A 21,378-nucleotide genomic window follows, 5' to 3' on the forward strand; every position below is an offset into this window, starting at 1 on the left:
AAAAAAAAGAGGGAATGGTTATAACCTGAGGCAGAGTAACTGAATAGGACAATTAGGGAAACTGAGTCAGAACATCAAACACGAACTGTGGCACAACACTATGGCATTAGTTTTATTTCCTATCAATCGGTAATTAACTGTATTTTCTTTCTGAATATCTGCAGAAGAGAAGAGTTAAGGAGAATGTGATAACTGTCTTATATTACTGAAAAAGCTTTCGGTGAAAGAAGATTTAGAGTGATTTTATTATTTCTTTCTTCAAGGAGATAGCAGAGCTCTCTTTTGCTAATCACTTCCTTGGTATCCATTTCCTTACATACCTTCTCTTTCCCAGTATATAGGCAGACTGAATAGTTCCTTGATGGCTGTTTTTCATCTCTTATATTTTTAGGCAGGGATACACCTCCATATCATTTAGTCTCTTATCAATGAAGAAAATTACTGAACATTCATGATTTCATTATATAATATATAACCTCAAATTGCTTATTATATTTTACCTTCTTTAATATTTATGCTCAAAGCAAGCAACCTTATCCTCCTATTTAAGAGAATACTGGGATTAACTTTTATGTCCCTTTATGCTTAGATATCTGGAAGGTTCAACTAAAATACCAGCACTTTACTGAAGCCCCTTTTGATTCCTCTGGTAGTTAGCACCATTTTCTTCCTCAATTTTAATCTTGTTTTTGCTTATCTATGTGTATGTTTTGTTTCCTCATTTCTCCAGTAGAATATAAGTGTTTTGAGAACATCAACTAATTTATTTTTGTTTTTGTATCTCCTGGGCATTAGGACAGTGTTTTGGACAGAGTTGATTTCTGATAAATAGTGTTTAATTGAAGTGAGTTAAAGTTGTGTTTTTAACTTGATATTTTAGGAGTAGGAATTACAGCTATTGGTCATCCAATATATGATAAGGCTTTTATCTTCATATAGACTTGGTGATTTTTCAAAACAAAAACAGCCCTTCCTGTCTAGAGGACTCAGCACTATCATAATGTTATTGTGAAAGAACCTACGAACACGTACCTGACATGGATATGTTCTCCATGTACAGTCTTTTCTGGTATGCTGATCAGCAGGAAAGAAGCTTTGGATTGCTGTGTTATATATTCACATTTTCTTCTCTAAGGTATAAATGTTTTGTCCATATTTAGACTCAAGAATAAGGTGACCTGATTTCTAGTAAGATGCAAGTCTTAGATCCTTTTCAGAGAAAAGGAAGGACAGGCTTCTATTATAATAATAATTTTGAAACTACTATTTTCTCTATGGTCATTTAAGAGATATTTAAGCCAGTAATACTTGTTACTGATGACTCCTTTGGAAAGTGTCCTAAAAGAAACTAAACAATGAATTACAAATACCCATACCTCCCCTGAAATACTTGTGGGAAGGGAAGATCAATATTTAATTGGAAATGGAATGCTTTGATATGTGGGAGGATTGAGGAGATTTTTTGTTTTGTTTTGTTTCATTTTTTCCCCTGAAATATAGAAAATCCTCAATTGGAATATAAGCTTCTTAGAGGCAGGGATTCTTTGATTTGTCTCTTTCTCTCCTCAGGCAAATAGTAGATGCTTTATAAATGCTTGTTGGATATTGATATTAGTTGTGCCCATGTTGAGAAATTAGGATAGATGACTAACTTAGATGATTTTCAAAGCCCCTTTTAACTTGAACATTTCACAAATTTATGTCATTTCTTATCTTCAATAAAGGGATCTCACCAAGTAATATTGCAATCAAGAATATAATAAGAAAATACTACATTGCTTAAGTCAATATTTAAGTTTACTTAAAGCCATGATTGCTACTGCTCAAGGTCTTCTTCAGAGCATCCTTTACTTCCTTGTTTCTCAAACTGTAGATCAAGGGATTTAACATGGGAATGATCACTGTATAAAATACTGATGCCATCTTATCTGTATCAAGGGAATGGTTTGAGCTGGGCTGCAAGTACATAAATATCAGGGTCCCATAGAAAATGGTGACAGCCACCATATGTGAGCCACAGGTGGAGAAGGCTTTGCGCCTACCTTCAGCTGATTGCATTTTTAAAATTGCAGAAATAATATACATGTAGGAGACAAAGACAACCAAGAAGGAAGCAATAAGCATAACCCCTGCACAGATAAAAATCCATATTTGTTTAGAGTGTGTGTCAGAGCAGGATATTCTCAAGAGAGGCATGTCATCACAATAGAAATGGTTGATAATGTTAGAACCACAGTAGGAGAGGCGGAATGTCAGGATAACATGGTATAGAGCAACTAGAAAGCTGTAGATATAGGGAATGGCTACCAGTTGAATACAGATTTTAGGAGACATAAGAACCATATAAAGCAAAGGGTTACAAATGGCCACATAGCGATCATAGGCCATGGAAGCTAGCAACAAGCATTCTGCATCCATGAAAGCAATAAAGCATCCTAGCTGAAGAGCACAGGCACTGAAAGAGATTGTATTTACTTCATACAAAAAATTCCCCAGCATTTTGGGAGTAATGGAGGAAGAATAGCAGAAATCAACAAAAGCAAGGTGACTTAGGAAGAAATACATGGGAGTTTTTAGTCGCGAATTAATTCTGATGACTATAATGAGACCCAAATTTCCCACCACTGTGAACATATAGATTAAGAAGAACACCATGAAGAGAGGCATCTTCAGCTCTTGTTTGTCAGTAATGCCCAAGAGAATGAACTCAGTCACCTGGGTAAAATTAATTTCAGCCATTTATTCCATCTGACATCTTGGCCAAGATAAAAACAAAGATGAAAGTTCAGTTAGTTCTTGGATTTTCCTTCCCTCTAAATCACATTTTTCATTATTAGAGTGAACAATGATGGATAGAACACAGTAAAAAAAAACCTGCTGTGATTACCAAATATCCAGTTTATAAGTATACTGTGAAGTGGGTTGTGCAAATATTAGTATTCCTATTTTATTGTTTGAGACACAATTTGATATCCAAAATTCCATGCTATCTTACTCTTAAGAAAAGAAAAATGCATCTCTATTTTTGGTAGTACAGGCTAAATTTGTAACTGTCATTCTTAGTCTTGTCTATACATTCAAATTCAATATACATTTCTTTATCACTAATTTTGTGAGAGGCAGCTTGTTTTGGTGATGTAAATGCTAATCTCTGAGCTCATACACACTTTCAAGGTCTCTCAAGAGCTTTGGAATTGTTTGTATGACTTGGGAAATACTGGCACAGGGCTACCCAGCATGGCATGCCCTCATCAGAGAAGGTGCTGTGCTGTATGCACAAAGCAGAATAAAAATAGCCCAGCAGAAATGTGAGAAAAGTAGAGTTAGAGAAACAATCCCAAATGTTCCTTGGGCTGATTTGTGTCTGACCTGTGGCAGAGTATTCTCAGCTCCTATTGGTCTGATCAGGCACAGTTGGACACACTATAACTCAACTCTAATGTCATGATGATATTTTGGTCCAATATATATATACATACATATGTAAATCTCTTTAGGCATCAATTTTTATTCTAGGGGATTTCTGAGGTCCTTTTAGTCACTTTATTTGATTTACAGAGATAAATAAATTAAGCACAGGATGTTCCAGAATTCTTTTGTTCAGTTGTGTCTCTGTGACCCAAGGAACCATAGTGTGTAATAAGCATGCTATGATTTTACTATCTCTTGAAATTGGTCCAAAAACATGTTCATTGTTTCCATGATGCTGTCCATCCATCTCATTCTCTACCTTTTCTTTTTTTCCTTTTCAATCTTACTCTCATGATTCTTAGAGTAATGTTAAGCCCTAATAGCTTAAAACAACTTTTAAGACTTTTGAAACTCCCTGTAAATATGAAGAAAGATTGACGATAACTAGGGCATCATGAGTGGAAATGATATTCAACTGATCATGTAAGGAAACTAAGGTGAGAATAAAAGTAGGAATGGGATTGCTGAGGTAGAGAACTAACAAATGGGTCATTGTGGCTCTAACATAAAGTGTATACAAGTAAATAATGTGGCATGAGTGTGAACATAGCTACAACCAGACCAATATATGTCACCACCTTTCTCATATAAAGAAAACTTTAATCTGTTCTAACCAAGATCCTTAGTAAAACTTTGTATCTATTATGTGACAGTTCTATAAGATTACTATCACTATCTCTTCCCCATTACTCCCAGGATCCATTCCAACTTAAACTTAGCCCAGTTGATTTGGTGGACTCAAAAAAAAGAAAAAAAATATAATGTTGGTAACTCACTTACCATCATCATGGGTATATTCAGGAAAGCACTGCAGAATATTGTATAACCTCAGATCTCTATTATCTCAACTTAGGGGAAAAATGATAAAAATTGTTCCTAAAAACAAACATTTATAAGATATTCAAACAGGTTATCTATCCTCTTTTCATTTTTTGGTTATTGTTTGAGCAATTATTACTAGTATTCTTCCAATCATTTATGAATTGTGTTTATTTCAGTAATTACTATTAAATAAAGTTGCTAGGTTAACAGCTTAGTTGCTTCCTTATTCTTACAAGCTCCCAACTTCCCATTCTCTCTCAGTAAAACTAATAATATAAACTGATCTTCTGCTAACCAGTCTGCTTACATAACAGTAAGATTATTTGATCATCAAAAGTCTGTGTGGTTGTGTTTCCTAGTTCTCTGATTCCTATATTTTCATTAAGTACATAATTGATAGATGTTTTGGTTAATAAACATCACTTGACCAATTTTGGTTCAAACTGTTTTTGGTATATATGATCTTTGGGTTCAATGAAAATCCAGTCTTTCATGTATTATAGAAGATTGTTCTTCATGTTAATATTCCCATTTATGAGATCATAGTTTTCAAGTTAGGGCATACCATAAAAAGCATGATTCCAACCCTTTCATTTTACAAATGAAAAAACTAATACCTTTCCTAAAGTCATATAAGAAATGACTGAGAATTGCTCTCTCTTTTGCATTTGTAAATCAGAACTCATGTTTGGTGCCGTTTTCTTTGTACTATAATGCTTTGCAAAACAGAAAAAAAAATGGTTCATCGTCTTTTTTCAGAGTGCTTTAATTTATGTTTCTCTCTTTAAATGTGCTAGTGAATTACTAATGTAAACTGTGTCCTTGTAATTTTAAACCTTCAGAAAATGTCATTTTTGTTATTATATTGTTTTATTTTTGGTTCCTTATATACTATTTATAGTTAAAGTGATACAGATTCTAAACTATTAAGGATATGAAACAATTGTTTTGCTTTCCTGAGTCAATTGGATTATTTTGTCTTACCTGAGAAGAACAAATAGCTAGATCCTCAAAAATACATAGAGGAGCTTTTGAGTTCATGGTTTTATTGACGAATGTGTCCCAAAGGAATTACATGTTCAACTGGTCCTGAAGCTTCTAACTCACTCAGGCACTGACAAAGAAATTAAATGCAACCATGGGGAACATTAAGCAAACTGTAATTGAAGAGCTTCTCTGGGGTGTTGTGAGAACAGAAAATCTAAGCCTATTCCTCACAAGTGAGCAATGTGATAAAGAATGCTTTTTTAAAAGTAAAATTTGCTTTTGGAATATTTTCAATTATTAATAATATTGCTATTATTAATAGTCACTTTCTAGCTTCATGAATTAATTTCTTGGATAAATCTAAACTCAATTTTTAAAACAATCTCAAACATCATTCCTATGGTAAATCCTTCAGTTAAAAACATTTTTGCAGTACCCACTGTATGCAAAGAACATGGCTTAAGAACCAAAGCAACTTGGTTCTCCACCATTGCCTGGTTGAGTTTCTCATGTATGGGATCTGGATTACGTGGCCTCTAACATTCCCTGCTGTCCTACATTTGTGGTTCTATGAGTATCACCTTTCTTGTTGTAGATATTTCAGTCCTTGAATCTCCAATCTCATCCATGTAGACACCTCCTCCAACAATGTAGATTGTAACCCATCCATTCCATTTGTTGTTTTGCAGTTCTCCCTCCCAGACCATCCCTCCTATATCAAGCATGTTCTTCTTTTCCAATTGTGATCCCTTGTTGAATTAGTTTAGTTCTTATGCTATTCTCTTGAATCCTTTGCCTCTCATCACATCACCAGGTACACTCTGCCAACTGTTACTCTTTATCATTCCTACCATCTGTGTGCCTACATATTTACTGTTCAATGAAGATAAAGCAAAATCACAAAAGTGCGCTGAGTCCACTACAAATCCACATCATGCAGCTTTAGCTCAGCTCACACTCCTGCAAAGCAATCAATTTTACACTATTATGTCAAGGTATAGAGATTAATTGAGACCTATTAATTTTCAACTAGAGAATTTATTAAAGTTACTTTGACCACACAGGATTTGCATCTGAAGCGCATGGCACAGAAGGCCATAGGACCTTTTTTAGGGTGTAAAAAAACCAACAAACAGGTTAGCCTGTTTCCTTATCTGACATATTTGCAACTATTTATTAAGGGGACATATCAAATACAGAAACAGTGAGACAGAAATCTTGCATAAGATTTCTGCTACTAATGTTATGTAAGAGAAAAGGAGACAAAGGTGCAAAAGGGATTTGGGATTGTTGAGTCATTTCAAATTCTCAACCCAGTTTTCCAGGGTATGGGGCTATGGTTGTAACAGTTCCTACTTCTTTTGAGGGGAATGTAAATCATTGAATCATTATTTTCAAAATAAGAGATTACAATACCATAATTTTCATTGACTCACCCTGAGACCTGATAAATCAAACAAGATTAAAAAAGATGCAGATGCATATAGTGAGGGCAATGAGAAGGAGAAACAATGGTCCCACAAGAGATGAGAAGAAAGAGTTTGCCTATGGGGAGGAATTAAACAGGGACTGGTACCAACCTATCCCCTGACCCTGCTCCATTTGTGTGGACTCAAGATTTTTAGGCACAAGAACCAGACTCTCCCTGGTAACCCCAGAGTTTTAGCATAAAAACAACAGGCCTCTTCCCAGAGCAGTACAGAGACCATCGTATTTAAGGAACAATAGGTCCAGGTCTTAGGGAATTTTACCTGCTTCTCAAGCTCCAGGAAGTAGAGTGTTCTAGATAACCCAGATCAAGATCTACTGGTGCACTTGGCTCCCAATACCTCATTTCACTATGTATGAGGACAACAGTGGCAATGGCAGCAGAGCCCAGCAGACCGAACCCCACCGAGGTGAGGATGAGAGCTGTGGCAGCGCGCTTCTTGAGCTGTGAGTTACTGGCCCTGTATGGGAGAAAGATTCCCACTCTTCTTTTCCACCAAGTAGCATATAAGAAAGACAAGAGACTAAAATGCACAAAGAGTCTTGGTTAACAGAAAGGCCTGAGCCGACATGCCATTGAAGCAGGCCGACCAAGCTCCCGAACAAGGGACAAGGAAGCACAGGGACCTAGACAAAAGGGTAGCCATGGTCCTGGTGGAGCTGCAGGCTGAGATGTAGGGAGAGGAGTCAAGCAAAGGGGATGACACTAGGCAGGTGCCAGAGCTTTGGATATTCCCCAGAGACAAGCTGAGCTGATCAGGAGTCAAAGAGCTAAGGACCTCTTCAGGGCTCTCCATTATTCTTACATAACAAGGGGCTGAGTATCCATGTAAAGCCAATAGTCAACCCCAAAGTCTGGCCTGGAAGTATTTACAGGCCCAATGAACAGCTGAGAGCAAACTAAGGACAGGTGTGGTTGGAGGGAAAGAATGGTAAAGGTTTGGGAGTCCTGGACAAATGAATGGGGACAAGGACTGAGGAAGACTAAAGAGGGGCAGGAAGTGCTACTAAGTCCACCTCCCGCCTCTTCTCTGCTGCTGTTCCTTCAACCCAATCCCTAGGTGAAGGTGAAAGTGTTGTTCCCACTCTTTCAAGTGCTTCTGGGATGAAAATCCTCTCATCTGGAAAAAGCCCCAAACTTTCCGTGTCCCTTATCCTCCCTTTTGTTTTGGCTAAGGAATCATCTGAAGGGGAGTGGCCAGGGCTCCAAGGGTCAAGTAGCCACCTCACATATAAGGCCTGAAAGTGAATTAAAGTTTCTGTATATAACACACAAGTATAGTAGGGGTTTTTTGCTCTGGTACTTTTCTAAATATCCCTCAGGGGATATTGTGTTCAATTAAATAATGTAGATATATTCTATAATTTGACAAGTGACAAACTGAATTGTTAGTGGTGTATCCTCTTTCAGCCACATTTACCTAGATTTTCATTCTAAGTCCTGAATGCATTTTAACAGGGGACCCAGTCAGAATTCTGTGTCCATTTATCCACTAATTCCAGTTCTTCCCAAATCAATGGAGCCCGATGTCCATTAGGGGCAAGAGCTCATTTTTTGAAACTACTTCCTGCTGATAATGGGCACTGAGCTGAATCATCCTACAGGATCCCATTTTGGGGGATATGCTGGAACTGATGGAAACATTCAATAGATCAATTCAGATCCTTGAAGCTGGTCAATACAACTGCAACTTGATCAAAATCTAGAATAAAAGTAAATCTAACAAACAGATGTTAGAATAGAATAGAGATAGAAAGACGGTTCTACAAGGACTGCTACAAGATGTAGGGAAACATGTAGGAAACATGCCATAGGACAGACAAATGTTAAAGACGTGTCAGTTGTAGTCCCAATAAACAATAAAATAGCAGTTAGATCTCACAGACAATTGTGTCAATTATTCGTATCTTATTTCAGAAACCTTTAAGGACCTTATTATTTACAGACACAAATATCTAAGAACTGATAGATGACCAGGCTAAATACTCATTTGCCTAATTATTTAGGACATAATGATTACATATAGCCAGATTGGAAACACCAAAGTATTACATAATTAAATTGTACTAATGGTTTCTATTTACTATTTTCTCTGATTAGAGAAACCTCCTAAAGGTGGAAAAAGCTGGGACACAACTATAATATAATACAATCAGTCTTCTCCAATAGCAAATCTCATTAATCAAAGTTTCAAATGAATCTAGTTCTCAAAGATCACATCTCCAAAACAGGTATTGACTAAAATCTTATATTGATAAAGATTCATCCTAAAAAGTAAGTTCAACATAGCACAGATCATTTTGCTTTTAAAATGCCCGATACATAGGAAAAAAAAAAAAAAAAAAAACCTCTAATTGCATATTATCCGTAACAGAAACATGTTTGAAGGGACAATGGCAAAAACTATTATTCCCAGAGTATATATAATATATATATATATATATATTAACTCATCCTTTTCCAATTGAGGATTCCCTATAAATCTTTGGAAATACAAATAACAAATAGAAAAAGGTCTATATAAAATAAAAATATCTCACAAACAATTGTGCATATCCTATCAGATTAAAATCCTTCTCCAAGTACTTCAAGAAAGCTATAGATCCATTTGTTATCATATTTATTAAACAAGAAGACCATTATGCACTTAAATAAACTTAAATAAACATCAAACTTACCAAAGAATTCTTGCTGTTGTTTCTTCAAAGAAGTAGGGGCAATGGGTGGAACACTATGCCCTTCAGTGACTATGATCTCCTCCAGCAAAAAACTCTAGAGACCTTAGTCTTACAAGGGAGGGCTTTTACCCAACTAGTACAGGTGTCAACAAAATCGAAAGCAAATTGAAGCGCCTGCACGCCAGCATATATGCAGGCCATTTTAACAGTCCTTTCAGATTTTACTTGCCTGGGGCCTATATGAGGGAATGCAGGAGTTAGGAGTAAGGGAATTAAAGATGCCATGGTCAGAGGCAAACAAGTCTAGCATAGGCAGCTGATCTATAAGCTTGTTTTCCTTCACCTGGAGTGAATTCCCCTTCCTTTAGGAAACAACAGAAACCTCTCTAGGTCCATGGACAGCTGGCAATAATTGTTTTCCCTGAATACTTAACAGGAAATTGTTTGGCTGTCAGAAATCCCTTTTCTTTCCATGTAGCTCCCATCATCATGCAAAACATGAAAAATGTATTTGAAATCAGCATAGATATTTTAGAAATAAGCAAGGGGTCTAAGATAGGATTCCAGAGACCCTAGAAACCTTCTATCAACCCCCAACTTTCCATCAACATACAGTATGAAAGGCTCTAGGTAGATTAGTTTAGTTTTTAGGGTTCTAAAAACCTTGGCCTGATCCAGGTGTGCTAAAATAGTCTGCTTCCTCCCTTAATGAGCAAAAGGGAATGTGGGAGATGGCTTCAAATACTAAGGCAAAGTGGGCCTTTAGACAAAGAAACTCTAGCCCAGGAAGCAAGAGCTTTAGAGATTTAATAGCAGCAACCTCTAGGTTGAGGAGAAAATTCTCCAGGGCTGGGCTACAAATCAAAATATTATCTATATACTTATATTGTGCCTCATATCTTCCACTGACCACTTGCTCTGATTATAGAAATTTGCTGTAAGAGGAAAAATCAGGGACATGATTTAAATAGCATCAAAACTGGCCCTTCAAATATTTACCTGAGAGCACATACAGGATAAAGCATCCTTATTCATCTCTCCTTCAATATCTCCTAATGATCTATGATTCCATGTGTCCATCTTTTGTAACTTCCTGCATTTGCAAGGATCCAGACCTGAATATTTCCTTTACTAAATTCACTCAGATTTTTTAAAGGTTGCTCTATTTCCTGCCTCAGAAGTCTAGGGACAAGGGTGGCAAGAGTTAAAAGTCCTCCTAAGAATTGCTAGGACTAAAGGTAGTTGGGGATGGAACAATTGGTTGGTCATAGTCTGAGGAGAAGAAAAAGAAGCATATGGGGAGGGAGAGAAAAGGGAGTCCAATAGGTGTGATGGGACAGATTCCTGTTCTGCTCTCCTCTCCCCCCAGTCCACGTGATATCTTTCCTAACTCTACCATCCTGTCCCTATCTTCCTTTTCAACATGTTGCATCTCTCTCTTTTCTCTCTGACTACAACATACTGTTTCTCTCTCTCTCCAACAACCTATCAAATCAATAATCTTTAACAATTTGAGGTTTCAATATTACAATAACCCCTATTTAATTATCAATTTTACAATTTTCAACAAATGATAGCCCAATGAGTATAACATAACCATCAAAAATGGATAGGAATTTCATGTAATTTACAATTCTTTCAAATTTTAACATACAAACTAATTAAAATTATTTAAAATCAATACTTTTCCATGTGACATTCTAACTAGATATTTCATTTAACTCAATTGCAAAATCAATCCTTCTTGCCCCATGTATGTAAAATCACTTTTCTCCTTTTTTTTGTTTTCATTTTGTTCAAAATTTTTAATATTCACAATACAGCTAACAGCTAAATAACTTCATAAAGTTTATACACATGTCCAGCAGAGCTGACAAAGTTTTAAAGCATAATTTATAATGTTTACAAATTACCCAATATATGTTTTAGAAAGTAACATATTTCATCTAATTTGGGGATATATGATCTCTTCAGATAAGTTATCAGTACTTTGTTTTAACAAGCTATTTTTAAACCAAATCAAATCAGATACAGCTGCAAATTTCCAGTAGTGATGTTTCAAAATTCAAATAAAGAATAAACAAATTTAACATATACCATTCAATAGTAATTATCTTCCATAATTTCATAATTTTAAACACATACATACAGTTTCCCAAAATCCAACAAGGCAAGCCTCTTTTTGTGGCAGTAAACTTTTTCTCATTTTCCTCAGGCAAAACAACACTACTTAACAAATTTGGAATTTTCAAGAGGAATTCCAGAAGAAGATTTCACCTCACTTCCTTTCTTGATGACATCAGCTTTCCTTATTCTCTTTTTACTTATCCCATTTAGAGCTTCAAACTCTCAAGTCTTCAAGCTCTTAAAATGCTTTTACTACCATATTTACTACCAGAACTAAAAGCTGCTTTTGTTTCCAATTCTTAAATCTTAGATTAGCAGTCAGTGCAAAGAAATTACATTTTACATATCTCTTTAGTTTCTTTAAAGGGACAATCTAAATACATGACAAGACAGAAAAGTCAAACAGGAACTTACACAACACAACAGAAGTCCTAGATTAACAACTTCACTATACACCAACAAATACAGGCCAGGGGCAAGCTCTTGACATCTCAGGAGTGCTGTGAGGGGAGATTTCAGTATGACAATCTGTCCCTCCCCAAAACAGAAATACCCAAACTGAGCCTTTTTAAAGATTACACATAAAAATGCTTAGAACCAACTTGTGCTTAAAAAGCACCCAGATTTATGCCCAAAGACCATGGTGTCCCACTGGCACTTCTCAGAGTTGTATGGCTTGTCAGCTAAACTTTCTCTCTGGGGACCCTCAGATCAGATAGAAAACTTACCCTGCAGGAGTTTAAAATCAAATTCTCTACATGACTAATGGGGGGGTGTCAGGAGTGAGTCTTTGGAGCAGCTAGTTCTAATCTTTTCCCCAAGCCCTGGAAATCTCAGAAAGCCAGCTTCTCCTGGGGACCGACTAGGACAAACCAAACCAAGGCTCACCCCAGGCCTGAAAATTTCCAATCTTGCTCTCTCTCTCTCTCTCTCTCTCTCTCTCTCTCTCTCTCTCTCTCTCTCTTTATATATATATATATATATATATATATATATATATATATATATATATATATATATATATATATATATATGTCTTAGGGAGACTTCCAAAAAATTTGTGCTAAGATATAGAGACAAGTTGAGAAATATTAATTTTCAATTGGAGAATTTAATAAAGTCTACTTTGCCCATTCAGGATTTGCCTCCAAAGCACTTGGCCCCAAACAAAAGGACATAGGGCCTTTAAAAAGGGTCTCAATAAGCCAGCAAACAAGTTAGCCTGCTTCCTTATCTGAATATTTGTAACTATTTGCAACTATTTGTTAAGGGGCATGGAGACAGAAGAAATGTATATTTATGCATACATATCCATCTTTATCCATATTATCTATAATCCATATATTTATGTCTATAAATCTATCAAAGTTTCAATCTATATTGTGAGTTCTTAACTTCTCTGTTAGGAGATAGGTAGCATGCTTCATCATATAGTTGGTCATTGTGTTGATCACTTTTAAAAGTATTTCAAAGTCATTTATTTTCATATTATGATATTACAATAAATTATTTTTTTCTTTTAATTTCACTCTGCGTCAGTTCATGTAACTTTTTCTAATAGCACAATAATATTCCATTAAAATCATATATTACATTATATTTATATAAAATTTAAACATTATCCAATTGAGGGGCTCTTCCTTAGTTTCCAGATCTTTGTCATCACAACACACAGAAAAAAAAGACTTGTTATAGTTTTTTTTTTTTTTTTTTTTTTTTTTTTTTAAGAGAATTCTCTCTATTGAGAGGAATGAGATCCCATGGGAGGACTTTATTCCTCACTGGGAGATGGGTTCTTATGACAAAAGTGTATTAATTAAAGAGACCTCTCTAAAGAGTAGCCTAACTTTCCAATAGTTCAGATGCAGATTTTCATTTTTTTTTCAGTCCTTCTTAGAATACACTATTAAACACTGACATTCTGATACACCAAAGGATAAAAAGTAATAACTTTCACAGGAGGGGAAGGAGTCAAGAAAAGGAGGAAATGATCAAGGAGGGATGTTCTTGGAGAATATTTTCCATAATTCTGAGGTTTTAATCAGAATAAGAACACATTCCCTCCTCAAACACAAAAGGATATGACCAAATACTTTTCCAATTGTAGGGATTCATTTAGACAAAATTGAAAGGTTGAAGTAACCATTAAACAATACTTTCAGGTGTCTTATCCAAGAACAATAAATAATTTTTATTGTTATTCAATTGTGTAAGACTCTTTGTGACCCTGTAGATCATAGCATACCAATAATGTTCAAGAGATTTTCTTGGCAAAGCTATTGGAGTGCCATTTTATCCTCCAGGGGATTAAGGCAAACAGAATAAGTGACTTGCCAGAATAACACACTGAATGTCTGAGGGTGCATTTGAACTCAGTTCTTCCTGATTCCAGGCCCAGCATTCTATCCATGGAGCACCCAGCTGTTTCCCACTAAATGGTTGTTATGACGATATATGAAACCATATGTAATTTGTAGCATTTTATTTCTTCTGCAATAGAAATGAGAGACTTTCAGCTATTAGGCCTCCTGAAGGTTGGGTTTTTAATCCATCAAGAAAGTGCCTATTTCTCCCCACTTTATACAAACTAATTCTTTTTTCTTTCTTTTTTTTTTAAGCGTCATAAAGGCTTAATAGTAGTATCACTGCATCAAAGATTATGCAGTGTTTAAGAACTTTTTGGTTGTAATCCCAAACAATTTTAAAAAGTGGTTTTATTCACAACTCTGTTAAAGCTCTGGAGTTTTGGAATATTGCTTCAAGGTTATAATTTTTTCACACAGTTACAAATTGCTTCTGTGGTTTGTTTCCTAACCCACTTATTATTGTTGCATTTAAATCCATATTTTGATTTTTTTATTTGTTAATTACTATTTGTTTTGGGGATAGGGATTCTATATATTGTACTTTTTTTGGCTTAAAACATGTATTTGTATGATATATTCATTGAAAATGTAGAAGGCAATGAGATAGAATACCATGTGTATATGCTGTCAGATATAGTGGAATTGTTGATTGTTTCTGCTGAACTGTTTTTTTCTCATTCTCAAGTAGAGCAAAGGAGTTAGATAATCTGTGTAGAAAAATGAGAAAGGGAGGATTGATGAAAAAAATAAACAATAAAGGTAAAACATCATTGAAAAAGAATGATACATGGTATTGTGTTGTTGGATTAGATGAAGCTATAGCTCTTTTTAGAGTGATTTTCAAACATCTTTTATGTGGTGGCAAATTGAGAGAAGAGTTAAACAGGATTATTTCCAAAGCATTTTCCAAGTCTAATATTCTATGTAACACTTATTTTACTTTTTTTCATTAAAATTCACCAGCTTTAAGTGATTAAGATAAGAAAACTCTTAGTTAAATCACTTTCTTAATTGAATTAAAAGAAGTGCTTAATCATTACTGTTTAAAGCCTTCTTCAGAGCATCCTTTACTTCCTTAATCATCAAACTGTAGATCAAGGATTTAACATGTGAATGATCATGGTATAAAACACTAAAACCATCTTATCTATATCAAAGGAATGTTTTGAGTTGGGCAGTAAATACATAAATATTAAAGGCCCATAAAAAATGATGACAGCCACTGTTGGAATCTTTACAAACTGCTAACTCATTAGAGTTGATGTTTTGGGCTGGAACCTGAAACAAGGTACTAAGTAAAACTAATTGATACAATGCTTGTGTTCACACCTTTACTCATTGGAATTCACAAGTATGGGAGATTCACAAAGTAAACTTTGTAACTTTGTGAATTCACACTTCCCTTGAAGCTCTTGGGGCCAGAGAATATTCTGGGAAGAAACCCACAATCCCTCTCTCTCATATCCCACAATTCCTCTCTCTCGTATAAAAGAAACAGACAGAGGCTCTTGGACAGATTTCAGCAGAATTACATGAAGAGTGGAGCTGGATTGGAGGCTGAAGAAATCAGAGGCAGAAGCAAAGGATAAAACTGCAAGAGCTCTGGGAACCAAGCAGAGAGATAGCCCTCAACTAACCAGGCTACTTTTTTTTTTTTCTTTCTAATTTTTTTTTTAATTTTTATTTAATAATTACTTTATATTGACACTCGTCTCTGTTCCGATTTTTTTTTCCCCTCCCTCCCTCCACCCCCTCCCCCAGATGGCAAGCAGTCCTTTATATGTTGGATATGTTGCAGTATATCCTAGATACAATATATGTTTGCAGAACCGAACAGTTCTCTTGTTGCATAGGGAGAATTGGATTCAGAAGGTATAAATAACCCGGGAAGAAAAACAAAAATGCAGATAGTTCACATTTGTTTCCCAGTGTTCTTTCTTTGGGTGTAGCTGCTTTTGTCCGTCGTTTATCAATTGAAACTCAGCTCTCTTTATCAAAGAAATCCACTTCCATCAAAATATGTCCTCATACAGTAGCGTTGTCGAAGTGTATAATGATCTCCTGGTTCTGCTCATTTCACTTAGCATCAGTTCATGTAAGTCTCGCCAGTCCTCTCTGCATTCATCCTGCGGTCATTTCTTACAGAACAATAATATTCCATAACATTCATATACCACAATTTACCCAGCCATTCTCCAATTGATGGGCATCCAGGCTACTTTTGAAGGAGAAAATAAACGTTTGTATTTTTACCAGCTGGCTGCATTTGGGGTAATTATTGATCTGAACTGATACTAAGGCTGCCTCCAAGAAAACCTCCCCGGAGAAACCTGCTCTCGCCCAGAGAGAACCTTTATCTTATTATATTATTTTAAAGAAGAAAAAGAACACCACAAGCCACCCTGTGTGAGCCATCGGTAAAGAAAGCTTTGCTCCTGCCTTCAGCTGATTTCATCTTTAGAATTGCAGAGATAATAAATACATAGGAAACAAAGACAAAGAAAAGGGCACCTGGATGATTCCAGCAGACAAAAATCCACATTTGTTTAAAATTGGTACCAGAGCAGGATAGTCTCAAGAGAAGCATCTTATCACAGTAGAAATGGTTGATAATGTTAGAACCACAGTAGGAGAGGCAGAATGTCAGGATAACATGGAAGATTGACACCACCAAACAGCAAATGTAGGATATAAGTAAAAGCTGAATACAGATTTTAGCAGACATTAAAACGATATAAAGTAAAAGGTTGCAAATGGCCACATAGGGATCTTAGGCCATGGAAGCTAGCAACAAGCATTCTGCATTCATGAAGTTAATAAAACACCCTAATTGAGTAGCACATGCATAGAAAGAGATTATATTTTTCTCATATAAGAAATTCCCCAACATCTTAGGTGTGATTGAAGAAGAATAACAGAAATCTACAAATGCCAGGTGACTTAGGAAGAAATACATTGGAGTTTTCAGTCGTGAGTCTATTCTGATGATTGTGATGAGACCCAAATTGCCCACTATTGTGAACATATAGATAGATAAGAATAGTATGAAGAGAGGAATCTTCAGCTCTTGCTTGTCAGTGATGCCCAAGAGAATGAATTCAGTCACCTGGGTAAAATTAATCTCAGCCATTTATTCCATCTGCCATCTTGGCCAACATAAAAACAAAAATGAAAGTTCAATTAGTTCTTGGATTTTCCTCCCCTCTAAAGCATATTTTTCATTGTTGTCATTATCAAAGTGAACAATAATGGGTAGTCCAAATAAAAATAAACAACCAGCTGTGTTTACCAAATGTAAGATTGATAATGATATTGTGAAGTAGGTTTTGCAAATATTACTATGCCTATTTTATTCTTTGACACACAATTTGATATCCAAAAGAATGCCATTGACAAATGTCAGGACTTGAAGTAGAAATTTTTCTCTTCTTCAAAGTAAATATTTTCCCATTGTTCCATATTCGCTTACTCTCAAAAAAAATCATCTCTATTTTTGGTTATACAGGTTGTTTGTAACTTCATTCTTGTTTATACATTCAGATTCCATAAAGGTTTCTTTATCACTTACTTTGTGAGAGGCAGCATGGTTTGTGGATTAAATGTTAATCTCTGAGTCAAAAGACTTGCATTCAAATCCTGCTTCATTCATAAACTGACTCTATCACTGGGTACACTTTACCAGATATAGTTTAAAATATTTGTTGATCTGCATTATTGGGCAACATGTGTGTTTGTGTTGTGCGTGTGTGTGTGTGTGTGTGTGACTTCATAAATAATATAAAGGTCTTAAGAATTTGGGAATTTATTGTATGACATGGGAGATCTTGCACATGAGCAAATCAGAATAAAAGTACCTCAGAAGAAACATGTGATGAGCAGAGTTATAGGGTTAGAGAAACCACCCAAATGTTCATGGGGCCTATTTGTATCTGACCTGTGGCAGAGCATTCTAAGCTCCTATTGGTCTGATCAGCCACAGACAAACACACTATAACTCAGCTCTAACAGAGGGGTGTCATTCTGGTCCTCTTTAACATGAAGAACAATACTCAACTAATAAATATATGCATACATACATGAAGTATTGAGAATACAAAAACAAAATTAAAAATAATTCTTGATCCTGAGGAATTTACATTCTATGTTAAAGAATTAAACACACTTAGAAATATGTTCTACTTCCCAAACTCCAACTTGAAGATGGAGTACTTTGGGAGTGATCAGAACTATTTCTTTTTCTGTTCCGATTTTTCCCCTCCCTCCAGCAAAGAGAAAAAAAAAAAAAAAGAAAGAAAGAACTATTTCTTTGAAAGTACTCTGCGAGTCCCCACTGCTAAAAACTTATATTTTTTGCCCCCAGTAGTAGTGTTTCCTCTGACTCTATAATTGGGGAGAGAAGACAGTTTAAAACCAGATGACTTACTGATACCAGAGTATAAAAGGTGATGATGTGGTCTATAGTGAAAAGAATGATGGAGCACTCTGTTCAAATCCTAATTGTAATTTCATACTAGGTGACCCCTGAGGTCCTTTTAGTCACTAATCTGATTTACAGAAATAAATAAAGAACAGGATTTCTTTTTGTGACCCAGGGAACCACAGTGTGAGCACACTATGCCCTTAGTATCTCTCAAAATTGTTCCAAATTCATGTTTATTGTTTCCATGATACTGTCCATCCATCTCATTCTCTGCCTTCCCCCTTTTTTTTTCCTTTTCAATCTTACTCTCAAGTAATGTTAAACCCTAATAGCTTAAAACAACTATTAAGACTTGGCACTCCCTGTAAATATGAAGAAAAGTAGAAAATAGCTAGGACATTATGAGTAGAAATGCTATCCAGTCGATCCTTTAAGGGAAACTAAGGTGAGACTAAAAGTAGGGATGAGATGGCTAAATCAGAGTACTAACAAATCTGTTGTTGTGGCTCAAACATAAAATGTGTACAAGTAAATAATGTGACATAAGTGTGGACAAAGCTGACACTAGAACAATAAAGTCTTGACTATCAAAATCAGAAATGTATCTTTGAGGCATTAGGAAGTCACAACAAACCACAGATTAAAAGAACAAATTCATAAAATAATTTTGTCAGTTGCTTGAAGGATGCATTGGACAGAAAAAGTTAAAAATTCATTTAAAACACCTGGAATCCAATTAAGAGTCTATGGATTTAGTCCAAGCAACAGGCAAAAGGCATACCTATTAAGTATATATTTGAACTTTTCTCATTTTAATTTTTCCCTAGTATTATCAGTGTGTGGGACAGATTGGGTGCAAGAACCCCTTCCCAAGTAACTAATCAGAGACATCATCAGGTACAAAGAGAAAGTATTTATTTAATCCCTGCAGGAAGAGGCCCAGACACACCTGGGAGCTATCTCAACTCCTACATGTACTTCTAAAGAACGTGGCCAGCTTCTGGCTTGTTTGGGATTTAAAAGCCAAAGACCTGAGCCTTCTCATTGGATAGACTAAAAGGAAGTAGCCAACCTAGACCAATGGTCGCCAATGTTGGCTGCATCCCACAGGTCAAGTCACTTCCTGAAACTTCCTATATCTCAGGGTTCAAAATTCATCCCTTTAGTGATCAAATGACCTCCTCAGGCCCCAGCTCTGGGAGCAGGGATCATGTGACAGTACTGAGAAATACTTCATCCATCAATCCTATTCATCAGTAAATAAGCATTTGGTAAGTTCCTATACTTGTAAAGGATTTTTTTTTTTTTTTTTTGGTTTATTTCTATGATACATTCACAATCAAGAACAGAATTGACTTTCAGAAGCCCTATGATAAGGAAAGAGGAAATCATTCACATAAATAATAGTATTATATCCCAGCATAATCATAGTAAATATAACATATTATTTAGGAGATCATATAGCAATTGAAATTAGGCTACTGAATTTGACCATGGCATTTCCCTTAAAACTATGGCCATTTCAGTGGGCCAAAAGAAAAAAAAAAAATGTTGGTTGTTCATTATGTAAATCAAACAATAGTGTGGCAATATCTTTTTCTACATTTCAACCAAATATTTTAGTATTCTGTAGATATAATCGAAACTCACAGGACCCCATGTTTTGGGTGTATTAATATAATGAATCTCAAGTACTTTAATTTTTGTATTTCTTTTGTGGAGGTATTACCAATGATAATTAGTTGATGAAATAGAGGAAAAATAAGAACAGTTATAAAAACATCAAGTCATTTAGCTTGAATGAAGGATATTGGTTTAGAAATTGTGATATCTTTTGCTTATGGGGTGGAATTTATTAAAAATTATATCTGAAAATGAGAATTGGGATTTCTTATAATTTACCATCTTACATAATAATCTCATGATCATTATGCTAACTGTAAAAATTCAAGAAAATCCCATTGACATTTGTGAACATCTACCATCAAAATAGTGATTAGATGTAGATGTCACCACATTCCTCATACTAAGGAAATTTCAATCTAGAGCCTAAGAAAAATCCTATAGCCATTATGTGTCTGTTTTATAAGATTACCATCACCTATTCCCCATTCTCACTATTCTTAGGATCCATTCCACCTTAAGCTTATCCCAGTTCATTTACTTTCAAGATCATTCACTCCTCACTAAGTTAGACTAGGGAAAAAAATAACAATAACCCATATAATGTTGGTAACTCATTAACAGCAGCATGGGGATATCTAGGAGAGCACTGCAGAATATTGCAGGACTTCAGATCTCTATTACCTCTACTTACCAAAAAAATGATGAAAATTTGTTCCTAAAAACAAACATTTATAAGATATTCAAGCAGGTATCTATCTATCCTCTTCTTTCTTCTTGGTTTTTGTTTCAGTAATTATGATTCGTATCCTTCCCATTATTTATGAATTAATTATTAGCGGGGCAGCTAGGAGGTGCAACGGATAGAGCACCAGTCCTGAAGTCAGGAAGACCCGAGTTCAAATTTGGCCTCAGATACTTAACACTTCCTAGTTATGAGACTCTGGGAAAGTCACTTAATCCCAATTGCCTTAAGGGAAAAAAAAAAAAAAAAAGAATTAATTATTAGGTTAACAGCTTAGTTGCTTCCTCATTCTTCCAAGGTCACAACTTCCCTCAATAAAACTAATAACATGACCAGATCTTTTGCTGACCAATCTGCTTATATACCAATAAGATTATATGAATATCAATAAAGAAAGACACAGGGTATTGTGTTGTAGGATTAGAAGAGATTGTGGTTCTTTTGAGAGTGATTTTCAAGCATCTTTTTTTGTGATGGCAAATGCAGAAAAGAGTTAAGTTAAATGATTTCCAAAGTCTTTTCTAATTCTAATGTTCTATGTACCATTTAGTTTACTTCTTTTCATTAAAATTGACCAGAGTTTAAGTGACTAAGATAACAAGAAAACTCTTAGTTTTAAAATCCTTTCTTAATTGAATGAAAAGAAGTGC

At 35.3% G+C, this 21,378-nt stretch overlaps 1 protein-coding gene and 1 pseudogene across 1 annotated transcript; both read right to left on the reverse strand.

Moving 5' to 3' along the window:
• Nucleotides 1–1,797: 1,797 nt before the first annotated feature.
• On the reverse strand, nt 1,798–2,748 carry LOC127541582 (olfactory receptor 1044-like). The gene is given in 1 exon segment (XM_051966806.1): nt 1,798–2,748. A coding segment is annotated over 1 exon segment (951 nt).
• Nucleotides 2,749–14,939: 12,191 nt separating this feature from the next.
• LOC127540132 (olfactory receptor 8U9-like) lies at nt 14,940–17,070 on the reverse strand (annotated as a pseudogene).
• Nucleotides 17,071–21,378: the final 4,308 nt, after the last annotated feature.

This window comes from Antechinus flavipes, chromosome 6 (genome assembly GCF_016432865.1).
Source record: "Antechinus flavipes isolate AdamAnt ecotype Samford, QLD, Australia chromosome 6, AdamAnt_v2, whole genome shotgun sequence".
Classification (NCBI taxonomy): Eukaryota; Metazoa; Chordata; class Mammalia; order Dasyuromorphia; family Dasyuridae; genus Antechinus; species Antechinus flavipes.